General features: G+C 40.3%; 1 protein-coding gene across 1 annotated transcript in view; it reads left to right on the top strand.

Annotated features, from left to right (window-relative positions):
* CNTLN (centlein) overlaps positions 1-18072 on the top strand; it is a 302717-nt gene that overhangs the window by 137447 nt on the left and 147198 nt on the right. Inside the window, exons 11-13 of the mRNA XM_063455244.1 lie at positions 6653-6778; positions 12894-13015; positions 13508-13633. Of these exons, the coding sequence (XP_063311314.1) occupies positions 6653-6778; positions 12894-13015; positions 13508-13633 (374 nt within the window). The remainder of the gene's footprint in view (positions 1-6652; positions 6779-12893; positions 13016-13507; positions 13634-18072) is intronic.

Here is an 18072-nt window from a genome sequence, read left to right as displayed (position 1 = left end):
TATATGTAGGATTTCAGTTTATGTTGAAAGTTACAGGTCACAAACTTAGAGGTCTAAAATAAAATTTCAATGTGAAACTATTTTAGAAGTTGGTATGTTTGTTTTGGAAGTTTAATACCCATTACAGAAAACAAAATTGCCACACAAAAGTATATATTTATATGAAGTAGACATCACAGACTACTTACTTAAGGTTATTTTGACACTTTTCACTTATCCATTTCATTGCCAATCTCTGCTAAATATTGGAGTAAAATTGTTTTTCTCCCTATTTTGGCATATACACATATTATAAGGTTTTTGTAATGTGTATTTCATAAAGCTGGTTTGTGCTATTCCTGTACAGAACCCCATATTGTGTTCCGCTATATCTGCTGAGTACAATGCTACCTTCATTGTATGCCTTTACCATTATTCTGTGAAGCTACAATGCCATATAGGAGACCATGCTATTTTAGTTTCTGTAGTTCGAATTTTCATAGATGGTCCTATGTCTGATTTTGTGGTATTATAGCTATTTGACTGTTCAAATAACCCCACTAAGCAGACACTCCAGGGTATCTTATTAGCCATATATTATACCTTAAAGGACCACTCTAGGCACCCAGACCACTTCAGCTTAATGAAGTGGTCTGGGTGCCTGGTCCCTCTAGGATTAACCCTTTTTTTTTTTTATAAACCTAGCAGTTTCAGAGAAACTGCTATGTTTATACTGAGGGTTAATCCAGCCTCCAAAACCTCTAGTCGCTTCCATTAAGGGTATACGTTGCTTGTGTATTCTTTACGCCAAAGTTCATAACTTTGCATTTTTCAACATTAAATTTCATCTGCCATTTGAGCGCCCAGTCCTCCAGTCTATCTAAATCCCTCTGCAGCAAAGTAATATCTTGCTCACATTGTATTATTTTACAAAGTTTTGTGTCATCTGCAAACACTGAAACATGACTTTCAATGCTGTCTTCAAGATCATTTATAAACATGTTAAATAGAAGGGGCCCCAGAACAGACCCCTGAGGGACACCACTTGCCACCTCTGTCCAGCTTGAAAATGTACCATTAACGACAACTCTTTGTACTTTGTACTGTTTTTAAGCCAATGTTCTACCCAAGAACAAGCATTTTCATCTAGACTGATTTCCTTGAGTTTGAGCACTAATCTATTGTGTGGAACTGTATCAAATGCCTTGGCAAAATCCAAATAGATCACATTCACTGCAACACCCTGATCTATACTTCTTGAATATTATTCCTTAATAACCTTTCAAATATTTTACCAGCCACAGAAGTTTTTTTGGGCAATCTTCATTTTTATTGAAGCACAGTATACATGTATACAGAGAATAAACAAGCATAACTCTTACAAACGCTGAGTATATTACCGTACATATGGTAATGCTCACTCACTTTTTCCCACCTGTATATCCCCACCCCGCCTCTGTGGTTAACTGCACAACCGAGCGCAACTGCGCAAACTGAACTTTAGAACGTGTTCTATATATACTTATGAGGGGAGGTAGGAAAGGGGTATCGTGTTTTTCCTTTCCTTACCCTTTTCTCCCCCTCCTTTTACTCTATTCCTCTTCCTATCTTTTTCCTTTTGGGGGGGGAGGCACTCAACTCTTCCCCCGCCCTCGTCTCGTTTCTGTGTTTGGCTTTGGGTACTGACCTAAATGCAGTCATGGTTAGTGCAAGTACGAGCCCTGGAGTCCGGGTCCCGCACTCTGCGTCAACATGTCAGTGACCATTATCTGTCCGGGCTGCGTTGGTGTAAGGTCAATCATGCGTGGTAAGGGAGAGAGGGAGGGAGATAGAGAGAAGAAAAGAGGAAAAAAAAAGGGGGGGGTGAGAGGAGAAGGGGGAGGTGTCGGCCAGGGCGGGGGGAGGGGGAAGGAGGGAGTCCGCCAACACCCCCACACTCCAGCCCCAACCCCGCGTGTGTCGGCGCCTACCCGTCTATTCGGCCCCCCGCTCCGGCTGTCCCGCCGGCCGACGAGCCATGTACTCAATCCAGGGAGCCCAGAGGCTGGTGCATTTCTCCCCCGTACCTCTCAGTTCCACAGAAGTTAAGCTCACAGGTCTATAATTTCCAGGCAAGGATTTTGAACCCTTTTTGAATATAGGAACCACATCTGCCTTCCTCCAATCCTCCGGAACACTTCCTGAAAGAAAAGAATCTTGAAAGATTAAAAACAGAGGTTCACTTATTTCTACACTTAGTTCCTTAAGTACACGTGGATGGATACCAGGGGCGGGCTGGGCCGGGGGGCAGGGAGGCAATTGCCCCCCAGGCCGCCCTAAATCGTTTACAAAACGGCCGCTGCAGGGCCGGTCCTGGGCGCCAGAAGGAGGGGGGTGCCGCGCGGAACAGGCTGATGGCCTGTTACAAGGAGCCCAGCAGGTGGCCAGCTGGCCACCTAGGGCGCCCCGGTAGCAAGGCAGAGTAGGCACCTGCTTCTCCCAGACAGCAGGTGCCTACTCTGCAGGAATATACCGGCCGCGTGAGGAAGGAGGCAGGTGGCGAGGGAGCACTGCCTCTGCTGATGATCTTCCTGCTCCCTCGCGCGCCCCCTCTGGTGATGCCGGGAGCCGGAATATGACGTCATTCCGGCCCCGCATCACTAAACTGCGCGAGGGAGCAGAGAAGAGCAGGAAGTCACTGGACCCCGGGGAAAGGACACAGAAGACTCCTAAAGGTAGGAGCAACAACGAATTTGTGTGTGTGTGTCTGGAAGTGAGTGTGTGTGTCTGGAAGTGAGTGTGTGTGTCTGGAAGTGAGTGTGTGTGTCTGGAAGTGAGTGTGTGTATCTGGAAGTGAGTGTGTGTGTGTGTCTGGAAGTGTGAGTGTGTGTGTCTGGAAGTGAGTGTGTCTGCCAGTAAGTGTGTGTGTGTATGTGTCTGTCGGTGTGTGTGTCTGCCTGTCAGTGAGTGTTTGTCTGTCAGGGTTTGTGTGTGTGTGTGTGTGTGTGTGTGTTATTAAGAGTGAGTGCCAGTGTGCCTGTCAGCAGGGCCAGCCTTTGAGGTGTGCAAGCTGAGTGTGTGTGTCTGGAAGTGTGAGTGAGTGTGTGTGTCTGGAAGTGTGAGTGTGTGTGTGTGTCTGGAAGTGTGTGTGTGTGTGTGTGTGTCTGGAAGTGTGTGTGTGTGTGTGTATCTGGAAGTGAGTGTGTGTGTCTGAAAGTAAGTGTTTCTGTCAGTAAGTGTGTGTTTGTGTGTGTGTGTTTGTGTGTGTGTGTGTCTGGAAGTGAGTGTGTGTCTGCCTGTCAGTGTTTGTGTGTGTGTGTGTGTATGTTTCTGCCTGTCAGTGAGTGTTTGTCTTTCAGGGATTGTGTGTGTATGTGTGTGTTATTGAGAGTGAGTGTCAGTGTGTCTGTCAGCAGGCCAGCCTTTGAGGTGTGCAAGCTGTGGGGTCACGTAGGGTGCCATGACAACAGAGGCACCCGGTGGCCAACACAGCTCACAAGTTTAGGACACCAGCAAATTGAAGGGATACTCCAGGCACCCAGACCCATTCTGCCCATTGGAGTGGTCTGGGTGCCAGCTCCCACTACCCTTAACCCTGCAACTGTAAATATTGCAGTTTTCATAAACTGCAATAAGTACATTGCAGGGTTAACTCCTCCTCTAGTGGCTGTCTACTAGAGGAGGAGTTCTACGTCCTGGTTTATAGCACATGTTTTCTGTGCTATAGCTTCGCTGGACGTCCTCACGCAGTGTCGCTAAAATCCCCATAGGGAAGCAATGAAAGTATTTTCAATGCTTTCCTATGGAGAGGTCTCCCCCGCCGGGGGCCGCGCATGTGCAACCGGTCTCCCCTGCCGGATGACGTCACAGGGGGAGGAGCGTGGGCGGACCCTAAACCAGCGCAGAGGGACATCGGCGCTGGTCTCAGGTATGTCACTGAAGGGGTTCTAACCCCTCCAGCAACATGGGATGGGGGTGGGAGGGAGAGGGGACCTGCAGTGCCAGGAAGCCGATTTGTTTTCCTGGCACTGGAGTGTCCCTTTAATGTAAATGATTCCCTAGTGGTCCACTGGTGCACACCAGCAGTAGGTGCCTTAGATCATATCCTCTCCCTCGTGGTTCCGGTGCTCAGTTAGTGAGTCAGAGCACAGGCTCAGAGATTCTCAGCCTGCGCTCTAACAACATTGAAAGTCGGAGCCGCAAAGGAGTGGGTATGGCAAAGAGCTACTGATTAGCATAACATCAATATCCGTTATAAAACCAGGAAAAGGTGGGCATGGATGGTGAGCTGATTCGGGGGTGCAATGGGCCACTTGACTGGATTTGCCCCCCAGGCCTGAGGCTGCCAGCCCTCCCCTGATGGATACCGTCAGGCCCTGGAGCTTTGTTTATATTAACTTTCTTTAGTTGCTGCAGCACCTTGTCTTGAGACAAGATGCATCTGATTTGTCCGATTTAAATGCTTTAAATGCCCTTTTCTTATTTTTAATCTCTTGTTTTACTTCTCTACTAAGCCACATTGGTTTTAATTTGTTTCTTTTATATTTATTTCCCAATGGTACATACTGAGAAATGTACCTTTCTAATATTTGTTGGAAGATGATCCATTTATCCTCAGTGTTCTTTTCACTAAAGAGTTTATGCCAGTCAATATATTGTAAAGCTTCCCTTAACTTATTGAAATGTTTTGTTTGTATTCCTGACCCTATAGTGTTCCTTTAACCTCTTCCCGACCATGGACGTACCAGGTATGTCCACCAAAAAACATCCATTAACGACCGTGGACGTACTTGGTACGTCCGTTAGTAAATCCCCACTTTCCTGATCGCTGGTGATCGCGATCCTGGGGTCTGCCTAGGAGCTCAGGCAGACCCCTTCTGCCTGATCGGGCTCTCCTGGGCCATGTGATCGCATACGACTTGCTTTTCCACAGAAATCACAAATCTGCTGTGATGTTACTACTGCAAATGATTCTGGGTGGGTATATGCAAATTAGTTTAACAAAGAATCACATTTTTGCCTCCTTCCATTTTAAACATGGATTCCTTTGAGTCTGTGTTTGCTGTATACAACAGCTTTGAAACACTACTTGGGAAAAGATGCAAAGCCAGTAAACCACTCATGGACAGTTGTTTCATTGTTAATGCAAATCATCAACATGAGGTTGGTTACTGGTTTGCTTATTGAGGCTTGGTAGTGCTTGGGAAGCAAAATCCAAATAGGTTATGGTGGGGAAAAATTGTGATTGAAAACCCCTTCCACCTGAGGTCTGTGGATAGTTTATACAATGTTAAACAAAAATCTGCACACCAGTCAAGCCATAAGACTTGCTTTTCCCACAGTATTCAGGTGGAAGTGGTTTTCAATCACACTTTAAATAACACAATAAATAAATTGAAAATAATTTTACAAAATTAAGTATCGGTTTAAATTTGTTATTATATTTAAATCTAAATAAATTTAGAATAACGTTATAAATACATATCCCCTTACCGACCGCGGTCGTACTAGGTAGATCCGACAAAAAAATGGCCATTATATATAAACACAAACACCGCAGAAATGTAAAAATAGCCCTGGTCCCAAACAGTAAAAAAATTGAAAAGCGGTCTGGTCACCAAGGGGTTAATTGAAGGAGGGCTTAACGTATGGAACTGGTGAGTTTTAAGGGACATTAAGGGCCGTCAGTGGTCACTATTAGCATTTTGTGCCGGAATTGATCATCTCTAAATCCTGGCCATTGTTGGCACATGATGACTGGCATGAGAGAATTTACTTAAGAACAAAGCCATACTTCAAAAAAGATATGAAATCCTTAGGTTGCTAACATGATGCATCTTCAAGGGGTGGGAAACACTGTTTTGCTCTGTAAATAATACACACAAAGCTTTCTTCTAAAACTCTATAGAGACTGAATCCACAGCTCTCGAAGTTTATGTCTGCTGCATTGACAGGTTGTGATTTCCAAATATAGCCTGCTCAGTCTGTGGATTTCCCCCCGAAAATAAACTAACCAGGTTGCCATGGCTGTTATTTTAATCACTTTTATATAAGAGCAAATGGTATGTAAGGGAAAACGGCAATCCGCAAGAATGCTTCCCTATTTAATAGCCTTACTTTTTATATATCTCTTACCAGATTGTTATACAAAGCTGTACATAATGGAAACACATATCCATGTCTCTAGTTAGCAACATTATAGTTAATGACCATATGGTCATTACGGTATAAGATTCACTGCCTGTTGTATTTATATTCCTTAAGCATATTGTTCCTTCTACTTCACAGTGTGTTAAACTATTTCAGAGGGAAAAAATCCTTTCCCTCTTGTTTCCGGTTGTCCTATCAAGTGTAACCTTGGACCCTTATAGAGCAATTAGACCATCCTCTATCCCCTCCTTTGTAATGAGGTTTCTTGCATTCCTGAGTCTATAACCCTTTAGTCTTCCCTAATGGGACATCATTATTCTGAAAGAAACAATGTAAATGTAAATGAATATTCTCATTAACGAGTCACAGAGAAACCTTTAGCGGTAGCACTGTGGTAATTCTGCTTGTTATTTCTCTAGTATTCCAGGCAGGATTTTTTTTATAATTCATTATTAGTATTCTCAATTACTTGTTCTTTAATTTTGCATGTCTTTCATAATCCAATGTTCAACTCCTTCAACCATGTCCTTGTTTTATTCTCCAGGTGCAACCTGGGAAACGTTCAAGGTCTCTGTCCCCAATGGGCTTTTCCAGAGAGTCAGAAGAGTTAAAAAAGCTTAAGATAGCAGAAAAGCGGATCGAACATTTAGAGAAGACACTGCAGATTAAGGTGAATGATATAAAGCCATATAAACCGTAGCCTGCCTATGTAAAGCCTGCAATTTTAGAAATGGTGAAAACATGTCTGTAATTGAACCAAACTTATTTTAACAGAATAAATCAAAGGCTTAACACAAATCTTAGGATTTAGACTTTGTTTAATGCAATCCAAAAATATATTCATTTTTCTATGATTTTGTGTCTCAAGTGCTTACCTAGTAAGCTACAACTCAGCTGGTTCAGTGCTTTAATCTGACTTTAGATGCAAAATTCATGCCGATCTCTGACCGATATAAGTATATTTTTGTATAAACATCACCTTATGAAGTGCAGTCAGCAATTGTGCTTCAGGTGTAAGTCACTTTGCTTAAAATACTGTATTTACTATTTGGTATGCGTAAAAAAAGAAACATCAAACATGTAACCAAGCTTACTTTTGTCATCTACTTAGTGCCTAGTCTTCTTCTAAATTCTTCTTTTTAAGTCCTGCTCCTATGGTTATGAATTCTGCATTTTTATCATCACCAATTTTCTGGAAGATTTAAGATAAATTCTTCAGTTTGATAACCTCGTCCTGAGCCTTTAGGGCAGTAAAATTATAGCTTCAGGTGGGGATGGTTGTGTTCAAAGTGCTTAGCACTTTCCATACCTCGACCCGCTGTAGGGTAGTTCTATTACTTTCATTAAATCCATACCATTTTTCTCCGACTGCCCACTTTCTTTCCCTGAAAGGGGAATGGTAGATCTATGGCCTATTGAACTGGCATTGATTTTAGGTATGCCATAGCATAAGATGATACATAGTGATAACACTTTTGTTGATATACAGATTTATTAGCCTATTGATAGCCCTAATATTGTGTCTCTTACTATATGAACACAGTAGTATTGGTCTAAAATGAGAAAAAAAAACAAAGCAGCAACCAAATTGCTGAATTAATGTTAATATTCATATGTAATTCTTGAGTGTTTTGTTTGTTTTATAACCTTGACACTTACTGCATAACCCAAATTTAATTTATGCTTCTAATTTCTTTTACAGCCTGTAAGACTTAAAGGTATCATCTTCAATGCAACCTCTTACAACTGCCTGCACTCTCTAAAACCCATGTGAAATAACTTCCAAAATCATTTATTTCATTTTTTATTTATATATAAAATACATATATTTATTTACTAAAGTGAGAATTCAGAGTAGATGTCAAATTTAAGGCCATTGTGACTGAACTGACAGAATAGCTGACTTTAAGATTTTGTTCCCCCTTGGCTATTTTGACGTTAGATTTGAAATTCACTTTGAATTAACTTTGAATTCTCACTTCAGTTAATAGCCCTGATAGTTATATTTGCTGTGTAATATGCGTATTTTCTATCTAGCTGTAACACCTTGGAATCTTAATAAATAAATCTACTTTATTTTCAAAAAGATCTCTGAACACTAATGGGATTTGTACTTGAGACACACGTGTAAAACCAGCTCGCATATTAGTATTTTATAATCTTTAATATGTTGGGACCATTTTACTATGGGGGGGGGGGGGGTCATGAAGGGGATGGCCATAGTCATTATCACATAAAGCCAGGGTGACCAGATTTTGTAAATAAAAAAACGGGACACCCATTGGGGGGGGCAGGATACGTAAATAGTGTTTTCACAACTATTGTCTCAGGAATACACGTTTGTATTCCTAACACTATAGTGTTCCATTGGTGCTCTCTTTCCTTTAAGGGGTTAAACCGTTCTCAAATGGTTTAACCCCAAAGACTTCCTCCTGCTCCAGATCTCCTGGTTCTCAGTGGTATTCGGCTTCTGAAACGGAGTGTCAGAAAGTGCAGATTGACGTCAGGTTGGCTAGAGTGTTCAGCTGATGCTCTAAGCCAATCACTAGTTCCCGGTTCATAAACATTTTTTACTTTCTTATGAATGGGGGCTACTGATTGGCTTAGAGTGCCAGCTGACCGCTCTAGCCAATCAGCAGCACCCCTACCCAGCAGCACTCTATGCTTCATGACACTCAGTAAATAAAAGCGAACACATTAACAATTATATTTTCTTTACCTGGGCAGATGAGAAGGTCCAGAGTTGCCCTGCCAGGCCCAAGTACCAAAGCCTTATGATGTGATGTCTGGAATGAAGTGGGAGGGATCATTTCACTTCCTGCTCCAGTCTCCTTTTCTTCTTCTTCATTTGACACAGTCTTCTTTTTTTTCTGGCACTGTCTTCTCTCCTCCATGGCTCCTTCAGTTCCTTTACCTTTCTGCTAGTTTCTCCTTCTTTTGCACTCTTGCTGACCTTTCCTGCTCATTTCTGTTCCTTTCTGCTCCTTCTCCTACTTTATCTTTGTGCTCCTTCTGATTTTTTTCTGCTCCTTTACCTTTGTGCTCCTTCCGTCCCATCCAGCTCCTTGCTGACCCTTTCTGCTCCTTGTTGCCCATTCAGCTTCTTGCCCTTTCTGCTCCTTCTCCTACTTTACCTTTGTGCTCCTTCTGTCCCTTCCTACTCCTTGTTGCCCTTTCCAGCTCCTTGCTGACCCTTTCTGTTCCTTTCTGCTCTTTCTCCTACTTTACATTTTTGCTCTTTCTGATTCTTTCCGCTCCTTTACCCTTGTGCTCCTTCTGCCCCTTCCTGCTTCTTGCTGACCCTTTCTACTCCTTGCTGCCCCTTCCTGCTTATTTCTGTTTCTTTCTGCTCCTTCTCCTACTTTACTTTTTTTGCTCCTTCTGATTCTTTCTGCTCCTTTGCATTTTTGCTCATTGCAGACCCTTCCTACTCCTTGCTGCCCCTTTCTGCTCCTTCAACTACTTTACCTTTGTGCTCCTTCTGATTTTTTCTGCTCCTTTACCTTTGTGCTCCTTCTGCCCCTTCCAGATCCTTGATGTCCCTTTCTGTTCCTTGATGTCCCTTCCTTCTTATTTCTGTTTCTACTCCTACTTTACCTTCCTGCTACTTGCTGACCCTTCCTTTAGGCTGCCTCCCAATCCCTCACTTATGTGATCTGTAGGCTGTCTCTGCAGTCTCAAAGTTGCTGGCTGCACTCTATGCTGCTCCCCTGTGGATTCAGTCAGGAGAGAGAATCAGGGATAAGATGGAGCTTCCCATACCTGCCTCTTTCCACACACACAGTGCCACCTATTGGCCGGCATCAGTATTGCAGTGTATTCTGAATCTCAAAAGAAAAATATCTGCACAAGTTGAAAAATCCAGGGGCGGGGAAGGGTACAAGTGCCCTCCGTGCAGACGCCTGTTGCTTCCACGGCATCTTACAGATGTAAAACAGTAATGTTTGCAGAAAATGTTGCTTAAAATACTCGCAGATTTTGGCGTTTTTGACATTTTCAAGAAGGTTGCACAATATTGTCCAGTACGAGATATGCAAGTGTACTCCTTAGATTGGAACTGTACCTGAAGTAGAATAATATCATTTCTATAATTGTTTCTACACTGGATCTTGTTATTAGAAGGGAAAACATGTTTAACAATGGAATTCACATTCACAACAGTAGCATAGAAGAGGAAGAAGGCCAGGCTCTGGTATTAAGAAAAACAATCAGTGACTCATGTTAGTACAAAGTAAAGTAAAGGGAAAAACAAACGCAGGAACAGATTGGGCAAGACAGGGTAACATGCAGGAGCTAATATGGCAATGTCTCACCTGTTAATGTGCTTTATGTCTGCAGTTTATATAAGCTGTTTTAATATTTTAAGAAATAAAACATAGTAAGATTGATTTTAAGTGTTTGGCTTCAAAGCCCTTTAGGGCAGTTCCTAAAAATATTCACTGCTGTAAGCAGCTCTCTGCATTGGGATAGGTGTATCTTGAACTAAAAGAGCCATAAAGTAGAAAATAAACTATTTATAACTGAATAGTACAATGTCTGGTCATCACAGTCTGCAAGCTCTTCAACTATTAACCAGCACTACATCACCACTACTAAAATAAAGAAGGGGAAATCTGTTTTGGATAAAACATTGTTCTTTTCATGGTGTTGCTATATTTTTGTTAATATTTTTAAACACAGAATATAAATTAAGATAGATTACAGAGTAATATGTGAAGTCATCCGTATGTTTTGTTATGAGTTCTTTTTTTAACACCTGCCTATAATTTTACTATTTCCCAAGACCTTTGTCACCTCTGACAATTAAGATGTATATGCTAATCTACACATTACTGAATACCTTTGCAGACCCCTGGAGTGTTCATCTCCTCTCTTCCACACATTTGTCATTTACATCCTTCCTCCCTTCAAACAAGGATATTAGAACAAAAATGTCTTGTAAAAATGTGTCAAAAATCTCGAGTCCACAAGAGGAAATACATTTTGCACTAAATTAACTTTGTAGGTTTAAGGTGCTGATATTATCAATTAATCTGGCTGTTAATCTGTGTGTTTGAAGCCTCAGTGAGAGCCAAAAAATTGCAGAATTGTTTTAGTATTTTTTGTTTCATTTTTAATTTTGCAAGGAAGAACTAACCACTGCAGTTTGTTTAATCCGTTTAAAAGCTAACTATCACGTCCCATGATTTTTCATATTTTGTTTGCTTATGCCTATATTCAATAAATGTATATTTGTGTGGTTTGAAAAATACAATTAAATGTAGCAATACAAACCTCTTTATCATGCAAATAAGTACCTCCATCTTGGCTCCCTGTTAATCTTTGTTATAAACTCTGTCCTTTGCACCTGGTTGTCTGCACAGAGAAAGTATACAGTTAAAAGGAGAAATGAAGTATTATTTCTGTTTCTCCTCTGCAATTGAACTGTTTGACCTAGTTGTGTCTGAACTAGATTATGATGTTAGTTGTTACATTTTTAATATAAATTGAAAAGAAAAAAAAGAGTATCATGAACAAGGGTTAAGAGACACTATAGGCACCCAGACCACTTCAGCTCATTGAAGTGGTCTGGTTACAATGTCCCTGGCCCCCTTAGTCCTACAATGTAAATCATTGCAGTTTTTGAGAATTTGCAATGATTATATTGCAAGACTAAGACTGCCTCTAGTGGCTGTCAATCAGACAGCCACTAGAGGCACTTCCTGGAGGTTAAGTGACTCACGCTCTGCATGAGGACATCTACGTCCTTAAAATCCCTATAGGAAAGCATTGAAGCAATGCTTTCCTATAGGGAGGGCTCTGCCCGACAAGGGCAAGGGAGGGGGCAAGAGGAAGCTATAGTATAAGGAATACAACTTTGTTTTCCCTACACCAAATAACCTTTTTTACACAAGTTATGGTTTACGTTCAAAAGTGTATTCATTGGGGTAAATTCTGGAGGCGGGACAGTCCAACTTGAAAAAGTTGCCAAAAATTTGTAATATTGTCAACTGACCTTTTCAAGTCCATGACAGTCAACCATTGTAGGTATGAATTTGTATGGCTAAGGAAGAGAGTAATCTCTAACTTAGCCATACCTCCAGTGGGGGCCAACCTGTGGGCGGACATGGAATCTTGTCAGTGTTAAATTGCTTGAAAAAATGTTTTAATGCTAAATGCACGGACAGCACCTGGGGACTCCAAGCACTATAATAAATTCAATGAGATGACATGGTTAGACTGCCTAGAATGTCTCAGACCACTTATTGCTCATACTTGCCTAATTTTCCTGTGCCTTATGTCCAGGTATTATTGAAACTGGCTATTGAAAATTATTAACATTTGGTTGCACTAAATAACATGTGCCCAAAGTTTCTCGATTAGTTTATATACTAAACCTGACATTTTTAAACATTACTAAAGGAACTGAATATTTTATGCTTAATAACCCAATTGAAAAAAAAGTGCCCATCTCTCTCTTATGGCTTAAATTTACATTTCTGACATCTGTTCCAGATTAGTGGATAAACCATAAAGAGTGTACTGAGCACAAAATATTGAATCTGTTGGCCATGTTTCTAGGGTTCTTGAAACTTCTTGAGTTGATGACCTCATTATCTTTGTCCAGTTGTGTGGCAGATACGATCTAGTTTGTTGTGAATTGATGTATAGTATTTCCAATTTACTGAATAGATAATTTTTAGTTAACCCAAGAATTAATATTTTTTTCAACTTTTCTTTAACTTTGTAATAGCAGATGCAATTTGATAGAAAATTGTCTAATAATCACCCTCTGTCTTTTGTAGGTTCAAGAAAACCAAGAACTACAAAAGGCTCATGATAAACGCAGAGACAGATTGTTGATGCTGCAGTCTAATTATAAGGAAGTCAAGCGACATATTGAACAGTGCGAAGAGTCATGTGCCATGTGAGTTAGTTTCATTACTGCAATGTGTATTACATTAAAATAGCTTATTGTGATTATGGTAACAAGTATATGATATATCAGCAGTGTGTTGTATTTTAGTTAACCATACTTATTTATCTAGTGCTATATGTTGTGTTGTTATTGAAAGTAATATAGGGAGACAGATCTGTCCATGAGTGCATTCATTCATGAAACAATTAATACTACTTTGCAGCTAAAAGCAGTCTCCAAATGGTACTATAAACATGCTGAGTGTTTGTTTGTTTTTCCCTCTTATTTTCTTATGAGCAAAAATACAAACTATTGTCCAAGGTCCCAAAACAAAAACATATAACAAAACCTATACAAAACCACTTAGGAGTTTTGAGACATGCACAATCCATATGTGTGCTTGCCATAGAGGAACTTGTACATGTTAGGAGACCATGTCTCTAGATGGACACCATTGCATGCTCAACCAGCATTGATCACTCTGTTTCCCTATTATCACAGAGAGAGACACAACAAAAAAAGGGTCATGCGTGCCGATCCACGACATCTTCGTCATGAAAACTCAGATGCTGTGTGGAACGAACTTGCTTACTTTAAAAAGGAACATAAAAAATTGCAAGTGGAGAAGTAAGTGTTCAGTCTGATAATGCCCTTTTGACTAACGATTTAGTAGATAAGCCCCAAGAAAACATGCATGTTTTTTTCTGCACATTTTATTTGGTGGTATATGAAAAAAACGGCTATCTACTTTATGCAGGATTTGCAAGTACATCCTCTTTCCCAGGCATATAATTTCATTTTCAATCAGATGTTACTTACTTTAGAAATTTGTATCTCCTGTTCTTTAAATTGAGCTTTAATCACAGATAAAATGCTCCTGCAAGATCTAACAAACTATTAACAGAGCAGGAGATCAGAAATTCTAAATTAAACATAATTTGCTAAAAAGGAAGTGTAAACATTAGATTACTTTTTACAGGAAATGTTTAGGAAAGCTGTGCAAGTCACATGCAGGAAGGTGTGACTAGGGCTGTATAAACCAAATGATTCAACTTCTAAATGGCAGAGAATTGAGCAGTCAGACTGCAGGGGCATGATCTATACAGCAAAAGTGCTCCATTACACTAAAGTTGTTTGGTGACTATAGTGCCCCTTTAAACCATACCTGTCAAAATATATCAGTGGAGAACAATCCAGGACTCGAGCAGTTTACAGGCCTACATATTTTGAGATATCCACTTAAATCCAGATTGTTATTGGGATATCTAGATTTTTAGCCCGGTGTGTATCCCTCAAGGTCTGGAGCTATGGACCCCAGATATACAGGCCAGCCAGCTTCAATCTGCTACGATTCTAACACTGAACTAGCAATGTTTACATTACACTGCAATGCTTCAAATAGGAGAGTGAAACCATCAACAGGTCATAAGAGCCTTTATTAGCATCTGGAAAATACTGACATCTCCAGATATACATGTTGAAATGAAGTGCTCACATTTCTGTTAAAAAAAAAAAAATGAAGGACATTTTTGTGGAGCAGTTTTTTTTTTGCTTTTCATAACAATCATTTAAAAAAATATCAGTGACATATACAAGTTAGCCGCCAGTAACCAAAAATATCTAGCAAAATGTAGGGATTGTGATAATTAAAGTTGCTCTCATCTGTTGGAGGTGTCGCTCTTCATTAGCCTGTATTTTACACACTGCCTTGCTTCATTTTGGGAACGTGGTGGTGAGGGGATAACCTAGGCAGCCATGCTCGTTTGATCTCCCTGATACATACGCAATGCAGAATGCCTCAGTTCTTCTGGTTCCCTGCCCTGTCCTGCTAATCCCAGCTGAGCTCATTATGATGTTGCCTCGCTGCTACTTTCAGAGCCAGATCTGTCCAAGCTAATTACTGCTACCAGCATAGCTGCCTGTTAAGGGTCTGGTGTGGATATGCTAACATGGGCCTTGGCAGTGACCTGCAAAAAGCACGAGGGAGTTTGCTTTCTTTCTTGCTGCGTACTGCCTGTCCTTTGGGCTTAATGCTTATCCCCTTCACAAGGCTCTCTTAGCTGCAGTCAGAGAAAAAGTTGATATTGAAAACTAATACTTGAAAAAAACATGCAGCTCTTTGCTTTGATCTTACCTAAACCGGAGCATATTTATCTCATACTGAAAATAGTGTTTCCTTTGCGTTCTAAAGGACTATGATAAGAAACAATTTGCTTTTAGCTGCTGGTTAGTGGTGCCTCTAATATTTAATTATTTTTCAAGGCACTGAAATTACATTTTTTTTTTTGTTTTTTGCTATGCTTTCATCTTTTTGAATCTCTTGAAATCATCTATCCAATTGGGGTAAAAATTCTGACCTCAGTTCACTTTTCATTAGAACTTAGCAAAGAATCAGAATTGGTAAAAATTGTTAAAGAACAGTGAGGTCAGAAATGATTCCAGCAGTTTTGTTACCTTAGTGATGATAGTATTTTGAGGAAACACATAGTTGCCTTTAAATAAGATTGTTGTTTTGTTAAGCCAGTTTAAAATATTTTTTGTGTTTTATGTCTTTATATTTTAATTGTAGCTGCAACTAAAAAGAGTAATTAGAGAATTAAAGCTGTTCCGTGCTAAACCCTATAGAGTATAAATCAGAGACAATAGTTACTGATTTATGCACCTAAAGTAGAGTCTCAAAAAGTAAAATAACATGGTATAATTCAACAAGATGTTTACAATGTGAATATGCTAATGATTGAATAAGTGGCTGCAAAGGCCCTGATGGTTTATGATATCCACCAAAACCTGAATAAAAGTATGTTTTTATTTTATTTTTAAATTCTTTATTTTTGAAGTGCATTATTTATCACAGGATCAGCATTCAATATGTATAAAAAACAGTCATAAATAAAAAGAGATGCAATTTGTACATAGTTGAGATCATGCAATAATTTTTTTTTTATAAAACAAGCTAATAATGGAGGACTAGGGACCTCAAAAGGGCTTTGAACATAGCTATGAGGCTTGAGCCTGGCAATCAGGTAGTTATTGTACCCTAGTGGTAGGAAGATAAATACGCCTGGCGAGGGAGTTGTATCATGAGTTGTGTTAAATAAGACTGCGCAAACATGAGTATATGAGCATGCTGGAGCAGGTTGAACGTAGGATGCAGGAGCCTTAGTAGTGAGTTAAGACATGGTAACAAATAAGGTGAAAAACCACCAATAAGAGAAGGACAAATAAAATCTGTACAATTCCGATAGAATACAGTATCCCACACACCAGATAGGTGCTAAGTATATGGGTCTATACGGATAATATGCCAGATGTTCCAACATGTGAGGGATAGGAACCCAATATTGTAGACCCCCACCCTGTTGGAAATAAAACACTGCTGCAAATAACAAAAAGGAGAAAAAGGGAGGACAAACACTAATAGCAGATATAATATTAGCAAAAATTGGCAAATAGTGCCAAGGGAACAAAAACCTCAATCAAAGGATCCCTAAAGCCATAAATAAGGTGACAGATTGTAAATTAGCAATCATGGGTTAATACCCCAATACGTAATAGCCCTAGAGAGAGGTCCTGTTCAGAAGTTTTCAGTGTCCTCTCTTAGATACCTATGTGCAACAGAGCAGTAATTTTGCACGTAATAAGTGAATAAGAACAGCTGAGACCTCTAGTGTATGGCAACAGGGATACAATGGATCCAGAGTGGACTTCAACTCCCATCAGGCGAAACCCGGAGAGCTGCTTAAGGTTTACTGGGATACTGCAGCAGCCCATTTACCTCGTTATTACTAACGTTTGTGTTGATTTGGCTGCACCCAGTGTCTCCCGGTTATATGCTGAAGTCTCTCTGTCACTTATCAGGAGTGTGTCACTTAGGGCACATTATTGAGTGTGCTACCCGTTCATATATGTGTCAGGCATTTAGGGTTCCCTTATAATTGAGGGGTGTTTATTATATGTTTTATTTGCGATTAGGGCTGCTCTTATTATCTAGGCATACCGCTTACAACCCTTATCCTGAACACGGTATGTTCATGTGACCTGTCTGATACCTCATACACTAGAGGTCTCAGCTGTTCTTATTCACTTATTACGTGCAAAATTACTGCTCTGTTGCACATAGGTATCTAAGAGAGGACACTGAAAACTTCTGAACAGGACCTCTCTCTAGGGCTATTACGTATTGGGGTATTAACCCATGATTGCTAATTTACAATCTGTCACCTTATTTATGGCTTTAGGGATCCTTTGATTGAGGTTTTTGTTCCCTTGGCACTATTTGCCAATTTTTGCTAATATTATATCTGCTATTAGTGTTTGTCCTCCCCTTTTCTCCTTTTTGTTATTTGCAGCAGTGTTTTATTTCCAACAGGGTGGGGGTCTACAATATTGGGTTCCTATCCCTCACATGTTGGAACATCTGGCATATTATCCGTATAGACCCATATACTTAGCACCTATCTGGTGTGTGGGATACTGTATTCTATCGGAATTGTACAGATTTTATTTGTCCTTCTCTTATTGGTGGTTTTTCACCTTATTTTTTACTATTTACTATTAAAAGTTATATTTTATATTGCAGGGCACTCATCCTATGTATGTTTTTTCTGTAACTACCTTGGTAGTTTTTTGAGGGTTATCCCCTACTGTCAGAGTGCCCGTCCAAGTCTTCCCTGTCCTCCCCCTTTTTTTGTCTGCTTTGAGTTAAGACATGTACATACCACTTGGCTTAGGAAGGCATCTAAGTGCTGTACACAATATATGGAAACAAATAGTAGAAAAATACCAAAAATAAACATATATTAAACTGAACATTCTGAAGTTTGTAACTTCTTGATAGTAGGAAACTCTGGGTCTTCCGATCGTTGTGGACACCGTTATCAGTCCTCATCAAGGTGGTGGTGCTCGCGGGCCTCTTGTTCCCGGGACAAGGGGGTAATATTTGCTTAAGTTTCCCCCGGTAGGTGTTCAAGCTGGTTAGTGTTCGGGACTGTCAGTCTCATAATGGTTCACCATCAAAGATACATTGGCTCCCCATCTGGAGACCATGCCTGCGGCTCTTAGTTGGG

Source organism: Pelobates fuscus, chromosome 5, assembly GCF_036172605.1.
Source record: "Pelobates fuscus isolate aPelFus1 chromosome 5, aPelFus1.pri, whole genome shotgun sequence".
Classification (NCBI taxonomy): Eukaryota; Metazoa; Chordata; class Amphibia; order Anura; family Pelobatidae; genus Pelobates; species Pelobates fuscus.
This window is presented reverse-complemented; position numbering and strand designations above follow the sequence as displayed.